We start from the raw sequence: 14,671 nt of genomic DNA, 5'->3' as shown, positions 1-14,671 counted from the left end.
ATCGGCGATAAAAGTTAGTGAATCCCCGAAATCTTTGAAGCTGTCTCCTATTTTCAGGAGTGGGCCAGTGCAGAGTGCAGAACCGCTTTGATCTTATCCTCCGATGGCCTCACTCACCCCCCCCTCAACCCCCCCCTCCCCAAAATTTATCCCATGGTAATCAATACAGGGTCGAAGGGATCCGTCTTTCTTACCGACTAAGAACAACCCGGCTCCGAGTGGAGAAGAAGATGGTCGGATGATTCCAGCGGCTAGGGACTCATTGATATATTTCTCCATAGTTTCCCGCTCGGGTTTGGAGATGTTATAGAGCCGACTGTTATGGAGAGGGGCCCCAGGGAGAAGATCGATGGCGCAGTCATAAGGACGGTGTGGAGGGAGAGAAAGGGCTCTAGCCTTACTGAAAACCGGAGCCAAATCGTGATAATCTGGAGGAACAGCTGAGAGATCTGGCGGGTCAACCTCCTGACGGTTTGCCGGTGGCAGACTCGGAAGAGCGGCGGGGCGGAGACAGGAACTATGACAGGGGATAGACCAGGACTCCACATGTCTTTTAGACCAGTTAATATGTGGGTTGTGGAGTTGTAGCCAATCAAAACCTAGAACAGTGGATGAGCTAGCAGAGGGAAAAACAAAAAATGAGATGATCTCTCTATGGTTGCCGGAGATTAATAGCTCTAACGGTTTGTTCTGATGCGTAATCTGAGGTAGTTGTTTATCATCCAAGGCGGAGACTCTCAGGGGTTTGATCAACGGGGTGGTGTCAAGATTAAGTTGTTGGACCAAACTAGAATCGATCAGATTTCTCTCACAGTCTGAATCAATCATGGCCGACAATGTGAGGGATTGATCTTCAAAAAACAGAGTAGCAGGTAATAGCAGTCGAGGAGTTTTTTTAGTTTGTAGATGGTCCGCCAGACTCCTCATTTCCTCTGGCGGACCCTGGCTTTTACCTTAGCGAGACAGGTTGACACAAAATGTCCAGGTTCACCACAATACAGGCAGAGGTTTTGTTTGTATCTCCTTTGTTTCTCTTCAGCTGAGAGTCTGGTGTGACCAATCTGCATGGGTTCTGCTTCTAAGGACAAGGGGGGAAAACAGACTTCATTAGTTCCTTTAATAGATCTTTCAAGAAGTGTAGTGACTGGAAAAACATGATTCTTGGATCTGGCTCGTAACCTGTTATCTAGGCGGATTGTCAGTTTGATCAAATCCTCCAAGGTTAGAGGTTCATCTAGAGATAAAAATAAGCGCTCTTTAGTGCCGTTTCATCCCAACCAGAAGCGGCCGCTTTGATCCGGAAGTCGATCGAAAATTCGATCACTGTTCTGTTTCCTTGCTTTAATTCCAGCAAATCACGGGAATCGGGGTCTTATCAGAATCTTGATTAAATGCTTGTTTAAATTCTTCAATGAAACTGTCATAAGTACAACCGTACTCAATCTTGGACGAGAATTTAGCTTCCGCCCACTCCAAGGCTTTCCCAGACAGATGGGACAAAATAAAAGAAATCCTTCTTCCATCTTGCACAAAACTCAGAGGTGAATGATTGAAAATTATTGAACACTGGAACAAAAATCCTCTGCACTTACTTGGGTCTCCAGAAAATCTTTCGGGGAGAGATGGCCGGAATTCAGGAAATGACATGTGGATCTCTGACCTGAGAGGTGGATTGGAATCCTGAACGGGAAGCTGAACGGCTTCAACCACTGGTGTAACAGTCTGAGAGCTGGATCTATGGAGAAAGTTAGTAATTTCCTGCAGGGTGCGGTTGGCTTCAGCTTGGTGTTCACTTAACTCACGGAGGGCGGAGTCATGGCTCTGAATGAGGACTTGTTGTTGTTCCAAGGTCCTCCTGAGTGCTTCCGCTGGGCTAGTTTGTTGGCCAGAGTGTTCTGTCATGATGGGTTCTAGGCGTCTAACCCACATGCAGAAACACACTTAGAGTCAGGGAAAAAGTTCAAAGGTTTTATTTACAATATGTACAATGATAGAATGATGAACTGGTTCTGGTTCTTTGGACCGGTCACAGGGAATCACCACTGAGGAGGACAGAGCTTTTAGACAGGATGCAGGAAACTTGCAGTTTTGAGATGTCAGAATAGAGTGCCTGTTCTGAGAGGGTTCTGATCAGCAGGGGGGAATCTTGTGAGTCCGGAGGCTTGCTGGCAGACTGAGGGCTGAGGGCAGAGGCAGAGAATGAGACTGAGGCAGGGAGGCAGATTCCAGGGTGAGATTTCAATCTCCAAGGTTTCAGGTAAGTCAGGATCTGTGAGAGAGAGACAAACAGGGTCAGACAAGTTTCCGAACAAACAAGGTTCAGAACTGGTAGGTTGGCTCAGGTTAGATCTACCATTGCTGGCAAACACTCTGGCAGAGGAGTGTCAGTCTCCTTCTCCTTAAGTAGAAGTCCTCTTGATGAGGAGACAGGAAACAGGTGTGTGGAGGTGAGCTCATACCCTCAGCAGGAAGATCTTCGGCGCCTTCTGGTGGACAAGCCTCCGGATCCCAACATTTATATGCATGAAACAAGTGGAGCAATACGGCAATTGCCATACTGCTACACTTGTGAAAGTAAAATTTGTTGGGCGCTTTTTGGCATCAAGACAATTATTCTTATTGCCACATTGCCAGACAGGACACTGTAAAAAAAAAAAAATAAATTAATTAAAAAAAGAAGTCCCCCAGAAGAACAAGGGAGTCCCCAGGAGGTGCACTCTCCAGTAACCCCCCAAATAATGTTGTTTGTTGCACAAACAACAGTCAGAACCCGTCCCCCCACACGTATGCGGAGGGAGTCCACCCTCTCATTCACCGGGGTGAACCCCAAAGTACAGGCACCAAGATGAGGGGCAACAAGTATGCCCATTCCTGCTCGGCGCCTTTCACCATGGGAAACTGCAGAGTGGAAGAATGTCCAGCCCCTCTCAGGAAGACTGGTTCCAGAGCCAGAGCCATTCGTCTAGGTAAGTCTAACTATTTCTAGTCAGAACCTTTCAACCTCGTGCACTAACTCAGCCTCCTTCCCCAACAGAGGTGACATTCAATGTCCCAAGAGCCAGCTTCTTCAGCCGAGGATCAGAACGCCAAGGTCCCCGACCTCGACTGTCACCTATCACACAGTGCACCTGACCCCTTTGACCCCTCCTACAAGTGGTGAGCCCATTGGAAGGGGGACCCATGTTTCCTCTTCGGGCTATGCGCGGTCGGGCTCCATGGGTAAAAGCCACCAGGCGCTCGCCAGCGTGCCCCACCTCCAGACAGACACCTTTTACATTTATTGATGAAGTGATGAGGACCAAGTATATGTGTGCTGTAATTCCCTTGTCACTAAAACATAAATGTATAATGTTAGGAGTCATTAATAAATTGTTATTCCACTGCCAAACAATGTTGAAAGAGAGTAAAATTGAGGAAATATAACTTGTACTCTATTTGTACACTAATTATTTGGCTTTGTTAATTTTTTTATTTTTTCCATGTAAAAAATGGTAACAGATATTATTGCACTTTATGGGAATTATTAGCATAAAATATGTACACCACTGAAAAGCTATTATCAAAATTTAATTATATGCAGCAAGTGTTTTTGACACGTTTATTTGGAAAATTGACACCAGAATAGGGTTAAATTGACACCAGGGCACGCAAAGGAGCAAGTGCCCTTCTGTGGAAAAAAATATTTTGATTTACATTTCCATCAGGTTATATCCTCTCTGTCAAGCAGAGGCCAATATTAACCCTGCCGCAAGCTTAGAGAGAACAGGCAAGCTGACCAGTTAGCTATTGCCCACTCTCTCATAAGACAGTGGGAAGGTAAAAGAATTATATGCCTAAGCTATTAAGAAATCTACCCTGAGCACAACTCTAGAGAGGTATCTGTTATATTTCTTAAATTATGCTTGGAAAATATAGATTTTTACAAATACATTTATATTTGCACCAAAATAAGACCCAAAGTGTATTTTGAAAAAAATAAATAAATAGAAAGTATGACTTCAAATTTATGAATATATTTGAAGTTTATAAATAAACTTTATACGTTATACTTATACTAAAGCACATTCATACTTCAGAGAATGGCTACGGAACGTTTAATAGTATGAAGATAAGTAATGGTTTATGTTATAACCATTTTTGCTTGTGCTAGAATTTTGTATCAACCTGAATAATTCATCCTTTAAATAAAGAAATAATTCTTTATTTAATAAATAATTGTAAAGGTTATCAGTGAAAGGTATTGTGGAATATTAACCCTTATAGATTGCATATCTTAAAATGGATTAGTTGGTAAAGGCAGCTTCTGTGTTTTATTAAAAAAATCAAACATAATAAATAGGAAATTTGAGTTATGTTTTACAAAGTATATTTTTTATAATAATAATGAATACCGATTAACAAATTATTGAAAGTATATTTTCATGAAATATTTTATTTTTATTCTTTTTCTACATTTCATAAGTAAAATCCACTTGAGAAGATATTACAAATGTATTTAAAAAAAAATACAGCCTACTAAAAATATACTTCATTTACATCTTTTTTTCATGTGGGTACACCTCAGGCAACACCTGCACCCAGCTGTCTCAGAACAAAAGAACACAGTTATTGTCACTCATGCAAATTGTTGGTGTACTTGTACCCTGAACTAGCAGTGCCTTGGAGTATGCCTGCCATCTTGTTTTCTGAGAAGAGATATTACCATTATATGAGGAAGCGCTGGTGTGCTCTTTTCATACAACCTTCTGGTAGGACAACAATTGGATTTGTGCCAGCTATCACTCTATAAAGCCTTGCAGCACCGTTCTGTCGTTCAACATACGTACACACCAGAGAGGCACATAAAAAAGGTAAAACATTTTTTTTTACATTACAAACAGTTTTAACGTTATATATTCTAATTGAGTCAGCAGGTAACATAATATTTTATTTTAATCCATTTATGAATCAACATGATTAGAATTTCTAAAATCCATTTTTCTTCTAAACCTTTCTTTTGCAGGTTTGACTTTAGAATTTTGCAAAATGGAGGGCAGAATCATACTGCCTTTACTGCTTCTGTCAATTATAGGTAGGTACCCACTTAAGAAAAGCCTAAATTAATTTATCTGAGAGAATTCATCCGTTGACCCATTGATACTCCATTGACTCTCTTGTACTTTGAATAATAACTAAGGGACAAAAATTTTTATTTAAAAAAATAAACATGCATACAATAAAATGTAGTGTACCTAAATGATGAATCAGTATACCCATATATTATGCTGAAAAAAATCAATATCTTCCAAAGCAAAGAAACTACTGGGATTTATGTATTAAAATTTGTTAACTTACATGTGGTTGCGACAAGTTTAACTGCTCCCTGCCATTAAGCTGCACACTTAAGCTTGCTTGCTCTCAATCCTTATTACTTGCCAGCTGGTTGCCAGGCAGAGGGGTCAAGTAACGAAGTACAAATACTTTGCTCCATTACTTATTTTTCTTCCTACTTCTGACTTATACTCATTACATTTTCACAGAAATATCTGTGCTTTCTGTTTTTTACATTTTTAAAACAAAAGTTTCTCTTGGCTTCGTTATAATGTTTATAAATATTTATTTCACGTCATGTGCGCCATCCAATGCACATCATGGGTGCCATCCACATCTAGTGAAAACTAGTGTAATTGGATGAGTCGTATAACGCAAACACTCATTGGTTAGCTAAAGGAAATCATCAGAAGCAAAAAGGTGTTCTTCAAACTGTAAACGTGAATTGTCTATGCCATGCTACAATGTAGGATTCAGAAAAAGATGTAGAAATGTCTGAAAGGTCGAACACAGGCGAGAGCGTATCGGGAGATGGAGACCTCCCTCATCCTTGGCCCTATCTCAAGGACATTTTAGAAATAGTCAAAAAATTGAGCTTTCAATTCATATAGTGGATTCTGACTGTTTTTTTTTTAAGGTTACTTTATACTTTTATTCTTTAAGTAGTTTTTGGAGCACATACTATTTCACTTTTACTTGAGTAAAGAGGTCAAGTTGATACTTCAACTTTTACCAGAGTGTTTTTAAACTGCAGTATCTATACTTCTACTTAAGTAACAAATGTGTGTACTTTTGACACCACTGTTGCCAGGTCAACTAATGCCAATGTTAACCTTTGTTTAGCATTAGCAAACATTCAATTACTTGTTCAAAACAAAAGCTTTGCTTCTAAGCCTTATACCTCCCTTTATGTGTACCAGTGCTCAATAGCTTGACTGCAGCTCAACCCCGTCTTGCTTCTTTTTTGGCTTGAATATAAAAATGTTATTGCTACGAAGAAACTATTTCTCGGCTGACTTGGTAATAGCTGACTCAGGTTCCTCAGTAACAGCTGACGTAAACCTAATAGTTCTATTGCTACAGAATCCTGTAGATTTGACTTTGGCATTGTAACCAAAAGTAAATGATTAGATATTTTGGTCCTGTCCAGATGTTTACAATATTTAGTTAGTATTTATATACAGCATTTTTTTTTCTGCACCACTCTAGAATTTCTATGAATGTATGATTCTTAAAGATATTAATTGTTTTGATAAAATCAAAAAATAAAACAGTGGTTACTACTGCCTTTAATTTATGTTCCATATGTTTTTTTGTTTTTTTTTAGGTGAAATGACAGCTCAGACTTCAGGTAATATGAAAGTTAAATATAGTCTTAATTATACACAAGGCGCATAGACATTTTGACATGTTTTGTATGTCAGTTGTATTCTTCTTATGCAAAGTGCTTGCATACAATTTTTTCCTGAAAGATTACCAAGACATGTCGGTGCATTATTTGTCGTTTTGTGTTTTACTCTTTTTTCTGGTCAGTTAGTTTGTAATTAAAGCCCTTTGTGTTTAGTTACAATCAGAGGTAGATATTCCAGGTCTAAAAAGTAAAAACCCTGCCTAGTTGTCCATCATCTTATCAACTTATCCAGGTGATTAGCATCTGGTCTGTGTTGTGGAGCTGGAAATGCAAATGATTAGAATCAATTCTGTAAGGGCTTTTCATTTTCTGTACCTGAGGGCTCTACCACGAAGCAGGATTACTGGTTTAGCAAGATAGTTAAGGTTTAACTATGGCTTTCTGGTAACAAGAAGCTGGATTAATTCTTATTCAAGACTAGTCAACATGGTAATGTGCTCTGAACGGGAAACATGTCTAAATTTTAGGATCTATATGAATCCTAGAAAATACTTCACTCAAACAATGATGAGCCCTTTCATTGAAGATCCCATTTAATTCAGAGCACAACTAGAGCTCAAACAAAACATCGCAATAAAGGAGCTTGAAAACCATGAAGCAGTTAAATCAAACTATCTTCTTGACAAATTGAATTATTTTTAATTAATTAATTTTTTATTTTTCATCATTTTTGACATACCAACTTTTACTATTCTGCATTTGTTTAAAGCTTAGTTAAAACTTCATCTTTAACCTGAGCAGCTAAGGACAAATACAGTCTATCACACTGTCCATTAAGTGTCCAGTGTCCTGATGTAGCTTTACTGGCCACTTGCCTGAACACCATAAAAAAGAAGGGTTTTATGCCAGTGAGTTTATCGCAGCTCAGTTGATACCTGGATTTCTTTGAAATTTCACATGTATTGCATTATTGAAATCAGGCTATTAGATATATGACTTAGTTTTGATCATTGGCAAGGAAGTTGGGACAGAGAAATAGGATCAGAAAGAGGCCGAGAAGGGAAACCGGACATCTATTCACCAAAGGTTAAAAATAATCTTGCTCCATCAGCTAGTTTTGTGCTTGCTTAAAAAGGCTGGAACATAGGTGGGAGGAATGGGCATTGATGAAAGTGAGCTGGAGCATCGCAGGTGTTGTAAAAAAATGACTAAAGGGGGAGGCAGAGTGTAAAGTGAGCTTCACACATAGCACTTCCGCTTCACCACACACTGCAAAAAGTTGCAGTGTTGCAGTCAATACGGGATGCAAATTTACAACACCCACTTTTCTTTCCCTGTGTCTGACTTCTGGTCTGGCTCATCTTAATTTTAGAAATGTATGCATTTAGCTCTGTAGTCCATCAGATATACAAACAGTCTACTTGTGATGGATGACAGAAAAAAACGCCTCAGCTGTTTATCACACTGCAGTGCGATTGTGTCCGTAGGAATTATCACGCTGACATAAAAGCTTCTATTTATGACAAACAGAGGTTAAACGGATAAAGGAGTCTTTGTGAATAAGGGGTAATGAGAAGGAAACTGAAAGGCCAGAATCATAACAGACAATGCACCTTTAAACTGGCCTCTGGGGTAGATATTTGTTTCCTTAATTTTATGTTCGATTGTCTTTATCTTTTTAAAGGAGGAATGACAACTCAAAACCCAGGCAGGTTTAAATTTTTGATCTTTCAAAACTTAGTTGAAAAAAAGGCATTGTATTGAGTTTATGTATCTTGAAAGAAAATGTTATCTTTTTTCTTACAGGTGAAATGACAACTCAAAGCACAGGTAGTTAAACTGCTACTATTGTTATGATTTCATTATGAATTCATGAATTACAAATAAATATCTGTAAAACAATAAAGAAATTTTAATTTGGGTTAGAAGGTCTAAACTCTAACAAAGGATTTTAATGAGTGTGATGTATTGACATTAGTTATTTACTGTAATTTTATGTTCAATGATATCTTTGTCTTTTTATAGGAAACATAACTTCAATGCCGGGTAAATTGAAAGTTTGGATATGTTATTTGAATCTTAACAATAAATACGCACACTGTAACGTATTAAATGTATGTGTCCTATCTTTATGTACAACGTTATTTGTCTGATTTTGTAGGTGAAATGACAACTCCTAATACAGGTATGTTAAAACTATCTAATTCAGGTAATTCAACACTGTCTGTCAGGCTGTGTTTCTTCGTGTATTACTAAATGTTACTACAGGGACCTTTTTTTTTAAAAAAAACCAACTCACTTTACTTTTTAAAATAATGTATAATTGTTACAAACCAAAAAAGGTTTTACATCACCAATATTTCAGATGATATATCTAAAACACAACCATGATACTCTTTCAAGAAAAGAAATGACATACTCTTAAAAGCAAAACTTCCTTTTTAGCACAGTTACGGTAAAATGAAAGATTCTGTCGCTAAGTCACCTCCCCAAGGTTTATTTGTTTAAAGAGGGAAGTCACAAATAAGAGGAGTTAAGAATTAAATAAAGACATATATTTATCATAGAAATATCTAAGGAAAGTCTGCTAAGAACCTACCTCTGTCCCTTAGCCTACAGAATGAAAGCACTTCATGTACCTCAACTTTTTAAAGATGCACAGACCCTACGCCTCAATATGTTCTAACAATACATACGCATCTTGACCAAGCCAGATCCTCCGTCTAGACCAGGACCTTCTTTATCTATCACATGTATCTTGGCACCAGACAATGTTTATTATTTCCCTGCAGCTGGAACAGCAATAGCAGGAACTGTGTTTGCCTCAAACTTGTAACGTAGTATTGTAGTATCACAAGGTTCATATAGGTCAGCAATTGGTCTCAACAATGGTACATTGGATGCTTTCTACAATACTCTGCAAAACACAGCTATGATTACATATTTATAAATCATCCTTATGAGTTAATACATTTATTTTTCCACAGATTATAAGCAAAATCTAAACAGTTTTGGAAATGTGTGTATTATATTTCAGAAACAGAAACTTTTAAATATTTTTTTTTAAAGAGGCCTCACTGTTCAATACTAACTATGTAAATATTAAGCTTATAATAAACATACAGTCTGATATGTTTTTTATTTTTTAGGTGAAATGACAGCTCAGACTTCAGGTAATATGAAAGTTAAATAGTCTAAATTATACACAAGGCACATAGACATTTTGACATGTTTTGTATGTCAGTTGTATTCTTCTTATGCAAAATGCTTGCATACAATTTTTTCCTGAAAGATTACCAAGACATGTCGGTGCATTATTTGTCGTTTTGTGTTTTACTCTTTTTTCTGGTCAGTTAGTTTGTAAATAAAGCCCTTTGTGTATAGTTACAATCAGAGGTAGATATTCCAGGTCTAAAAAGTAAAAACCCTGCCTAGTGGTCCATCATATTATTAACTTATCCAGGTGATTAGCATCTGGTCTGTGTTGTGGAGCTAGAAATGCAAATGATTGGAATCAATTCTGTAAGAGCTTTTCATTTTCTGTACCTGAGTGCTCTACCACGAAGCAGGATTACTGGTTTAGCAAGATAGTTAAGGTTTAACTATGGCTTTCTGGTAACAAGAAGCTGGATTAATTCTTATGCAAGACTATTAAACATGGTGATGTACTCGGAATGGGAAACATGGCTAGCTTTTAGGATTTATTTGAATCCTAGAAAATACTTCACTCAAACATTGACGTGCCCTTTTATTGTGTCATGTTTTTCACGTGTTTGGCCCACATGCAGACAACACTCGGGAGACAGGAAGCAGATTCAGGGTTTTATTAAAGCTCAGAAATAAATACACGGAAACGAGAAAACTAAACAATGAGTCAGCGTCAGGCAGAGTCACGGGACCGGGGTTTGCACGAGCTGAAAAGGGAGAGATGAGTTAGACAGCGCGCCGCGGACGGGCCGCGCGTAAAGAGGTGCGTAAGGCTTACCACTGAGCTCAGAAAGCGCACTGGGGAGGTGGTGTGGAGGAGCGAACTCAGCGCTGCCTGGGTGAGGTGATCCGGTGACTGGGTGACCGATGAGCGGGCCGGGGAAACTCGTGCAGGATCCAAGCTGCGCCGTTGGGAGCAGTGATCAGCGATCAGCTGGAGACACCAGGCGAGCACTGGGGAAACGCCCGGAGCAGGTTTAGAGTCGAGGGAGCGTTCTAGGAGACACAGGAGAAAGGTGATCAAAAACAGGAAAGGTTCAGGCTGTCAAAGACAGTGGCCAACTGAGGCGTACCACACAAGGTTAACACTCTGGCATCCTCCAGCTGTCAGAGAGCTCCTTTTATAGCGCAGACAGGTAACCACAGAACGAGCCTCAGGTGTGTACCACGCCCACCAGTCAACTCCAGTCACCTGTGCAGAAAGCAGGGGCAGAAAAAGCACAACACTACCTGCTGAGTCCTGACACCACCCCCCCCTCAACGGTCGCCACCTGGCGACAGCGAGGAAGATGTGGAGGGACGAGAGGCCAGGAAGGAATCAAGAAGAGCAGGATCAGGGATGGAGGAGCCGGATACCCATGACCGCTCCTCGGGACCGCAGCCCTCCCAGTCGACGAGGTACTGCCAGCCTCTTCCCCGCCGACGGGAATCCACAATCCTCTGGATCTGGCGCCCTTGGAAGTCCTGGGCGGGAGGAGGGGGCTCGGCTGAGGGGCACAATGTGCTGGAAAGCACGGGTTTGATGCGGGAGACATGGAAAGTAGGGTGGACCCTCGAGTGAGGAGGGAGGCGGAGACGGACAGCTGAGGGACTGACGATGGCCTGGATCTCATAGGGACCGGTGTAGCGGGGGGCCAGTTTGCGGTGGGTGGACCCGGAGGGGTTGTCCCGGGTGGAGAGCCAGACTCTCTGACCGGGGCAGTAATGAGGGGCAGGGGTTCGCCTCCGGTCAGCAAATTTGCGGTTCTGGTCAGCAGTTCTGTGGAGGGCCTGGATGGTCTGCAACCAGATCTGCTTGCAGCGGTGGATGTGATGGTGGACAGAGGGAACGGCGATCTTTCTAACGTCTGCGGGAAAGAGCGGAGGTTGATAGCCCAGGGAGACTTCAAAGGGGGAGAACCCGGTGGCAGTGGAAGTGTGGCAGTTATGGGCATACTCGACCCAGGGGAGGTACTTGCTCCAGTCCGCTGGGTTGGTGGAAGTCAGGCAGCGGAGAGCAGACTCCAGCTCCTGGTTAAGCCGTTCTGTCTGCCCATTGGTCTGCGGGTGGTACCCGGAGGAAAGGGAATACCTGGCCCCAAGGGCTGTGGCAAACTCTTTCCACACTCGAGAAATGAATTGGGGACCACGGTCAGACAGAATGTCCTGTGGGATGCCATGGAGGCGAAAGACATGCCTCACCAGGAGCTGGGCAGTCTGGAGGGCCGATGGGAGCTTACGGAGGGCTATAAGATGGCAGGCTTTGGAGAATCTGTCTATGATCGTGAGTATGGTTGACATGCCCTGAGACACTGGGAGGCCAGTGACGAAATCTAAAGCAATGTGGGACCAAGGGCGTTCAGGTACAGGCAGTGGCTGAAGAAGGCCCGCTGGGGGTTTATTTGAGGTCTTATTCTGAGCACAGACTGGGCAGGAGAGGACATACTCCCGGACATCTTTAGGCATAGAAGGCCACCAGAAGTGCCGGGAGATGAAAGAGAGGGTCCGGTTAATGCCTGGATGGGCAGAGAATTTAACTGAATGGGCCCACTGAATTACACGGGGGCGAACAGAGAGGGGAACATAGGTTCGGTCAGGAGGACCGTTACCGGGGTCAGGGTCTGAGTGCTGAGCTTGTCTGATCAGATCCTCAATCTCCCAGTGGAGGGCACCAAAGGAGCAGGTGGGTGGCAGGATGGGAGCTGGCTCTCTAACAGAGTCCTGGGGTGCATATAGACGGGAGAGGGCGTCAGGTTTCAGGTTCTTGGAGCCTGGACGGTAGGAAATGGACAGGTTAAACCGAGAGAAGAAAAGGGACCAGTGGGCTTGCCTGGGGTTGAGACGCTTGGCGGTTTGGAGGTAAGCAAGATTTTTATGATCGGTCCAAATGATGATGGGTTGTTCGGACCCCTCGAGCCAGTGACGCCACTCCTCCAGGGCCAGTTTAATGGCCAGGAGCTCTCTGTCTCCTACATCATAGTTTTGCTCTGAGGGGGTCAGACGTCGGGAGAAGAAGGCGCAAGGATGGAGCTTCTGATCACGGTCCGAGCACTGGGAAAGGACCGCGCCCACACCTGTGTCAGAGGCATCTATCTCAACTGTGAATTGTTTTTCAGGGTCAGGGTGAATGAGGATGGGAGCTTGGGAAAACCTTTCCTTCAATGCGGCGAATGCAGAGCCGGCTTCAGGGTTCCAGACGAAAGGGGTTTTTGGCGACGTGAGAGCATGGAGGGGAGCAGCGATCTGACTATAGCCTCTGACGAAGCGTCGGTAAAAGTTGGCGAAGCCAAGGAAGCGTTGGAGTTGCTTCCGTGACTCTGGTACCGGCCAATCGAGGACCGCCTTGATCTTTTCTGGGTCAGATCGGACCCTACCTCCCTCCAGAATGAGCCCAAGGAAAGTAACTGAGGACTTGTGGAACTCACACTTTTCAGCCTTAACAAACAAGCGGTTCTCCAGGAGCCGCTGGAGAACCAGCCGCACATGTTGTTGGTGCTCAGAGAGGTTTTGAGAATAAATAAGGATGTCATCCAAGTAGACAAACACGAATAGGTTCAGAAAGTCTCGAAGGACGTCATTTACAAGGGCCTGGAAGACTGACGGGGCGTTGCACAGGCCGAAGGGCATAACCAGGTATTCAAAATGGCCAAGCGGGGTCTTGAATGCCGTTTTCCACTCATCCCCCCGACGAATCCGAACTAAGTGGTAAGCATTGCGCAGGTCTAATTTGGTGAAGATAGTGGCGGATTGGACCGGTTCAAGAGCAGAGGAAAGAAGTGGTAGGGGATACTTATTCTTAACAGTAATCGAGTTTAACCCGCGATAATCAATGCATGGGCGGAGGGAGCCGTCCTTCTTCCCCACAAAGAAAAAGCCAGCTCCGAGTGGAGAGGAGGGAGGACGGATCAGGCCGGATGCCAGGGACTCCTTTATATATTTTTCTAGTGCCTGTCGTTCGGCCCGAGAGATGTTATAAAGGCGGCTAGTTGGCAGAGGCGCGCCCGGCAGGAGATCGATTGCGCAATCATACGGTCGATGCGGGGGTAATGACTCAGCCTGGGCTTTACTAAAAACCAGCTGTAGGTCATGGTATTGTTCAGGGACCAAACTTAAATTAACGGGGTCCACATCAGAGGAAGTCCGTACAGAAGTAGGACAAATGGGAACGGCGGATTGCATACAGCGAGACAGGCAGGTTGGGGACCAGGACTCGATGCGTTGGTCAGCCCAGTTAATGTGTGGGTTGTGTTGTTGTAACCAGGCATAACCCAAGACGAGCGGGGCGTGTTTAACAGGAAAAACGAGAAAGGAGGTTAACTCCCTATGGTTAGGGTTAGGGTTAGAACACAGATTTTAGAGCGTGTGGTTCCCAGCCCGCGGCGGCTGCCAGCGTGCGGAACTCGATCGCAAAATCAGAGACGCGCCTGCCGCGCTGCCTGAGAGTCAAAAGGCACCGGGACTGCTGTACCGGATCGGTCTCGGCCGAAAAGATCATTTTAAATTCCTGCAGGAACTCATCAAAAGTGCAGCGGAAACGTCGGCAGTCGGGAAAGCGGGACTCAGCCCATCTTAATGCTCGCCCTGTTAATAGGCGCAGGATGAAAGAGATCTTTGCCTCATCATTGGGGTACGTTCGCGGGGAACGATTGAAAACTAAGGAGCACTGAAATAAAAATCCTCCACAGTCCCCGCTGTCCACAGAAAACTTCTCAGGGCTAGGGGAGGAGGTCTCAGGGACTGACGGCAGCGGCTCAATTTGCGTGGGCTCTGGGGCTGCGCTCGCTGCGCTCGGGGGAGCGGAGGCTGAGGTCTGGAACGCAGCGC

The 14,671-nt window shown here is 43.1% G+C and overlaps 1 protein-coding gene and 1 long non-coding RNA gene across 2 annotated transcripts in view; one reads left to right on the top strand and one right to left on the bottom strand.

Annotated features, from left to right (window-relative positions):
* Nucleotides 1-204: 204 nt before the first annotated feature.
* On the bottom strand, nucleotides 205-2,604 carry LOC119777560. Its single transcript, XR_005279935.1, has 3 exons — nucleotides 2,354-2,604; nucleotides 1,180-2,269; nucleotides 205-1,078 (listed from the first exon to the last, which is right to left on the bottom strand). It is a non-coding gene; the product is annotated as an uncharacterized LOC119777560 (long non-coding RNA).
* A 2,166-nt stretch (nucleotides 2,605-4,770) lies between these two features.
* Nucleotides 4,771-14,671, top strand: part of LOC119777562 (sushi, nidogen and EGF-like domain-containing protein 1) — a 36,049-nt gene continuing 26,148 nt past the window's right edge. The window contains exons 1-8 of the mRNA XM_038276466.1: nucleotides 4,771-4,850; nucleotides 5,003-5,071; nucleotides 6,638-6,661; nucleotides 8,346-8,369; nucleotides 8,468-8,491; nucleotides 8,687-8,707; nucleotides 8,823-8,846; nucleotides 9,811-9,834. Of these exons, the coding sequence (XP_038132394.1) occupies nucleotides 5,026-5,071; nucleotides 6,638-6,661; nucleotides 8,346-8,369; nucleotides 8,468-8,491; nucleotides 8,687-8,707; nucleotides 8,823-8,846; nucleotides 9,811-9,834 (187 nt within the window). The 5' untranslated portion in view covers nucleotides 4,771-4,850; nucleotides 5,003-5,025. The remainder of the gene's footprint in view (nucleotides 4,851-5,002; nucleotides 5,072-6,637; nucleotides 6,662-8,345; nucleotides 8,370-8,467; nucleotides 8,492-8,686; nucleotides 8,708-8,822; nucleotides 8,847-9,810; nucleotides 9,835-14,671) is intronic.

This window comes from Cyprinodon tularosa, unplaced genomic scaffold (genome assembly GCF_016077235.1).
Source record: "Cyprinodon tularosa strain WSP-4 unplaced genomic scaffold, ASM1607723v1 ctg1248, whole genome shotgun sequence".
Lineage (NCBI taxonomy): Eukaryota > Metazoa > Chordata > Actinopteri > Cyprinodontiformes > Cyprinodontidae > Cyprinodon > Cyprinodon tularosa.
This window is presented reverse-complemented; position numbering and strand designations above follow the sequence as displayed.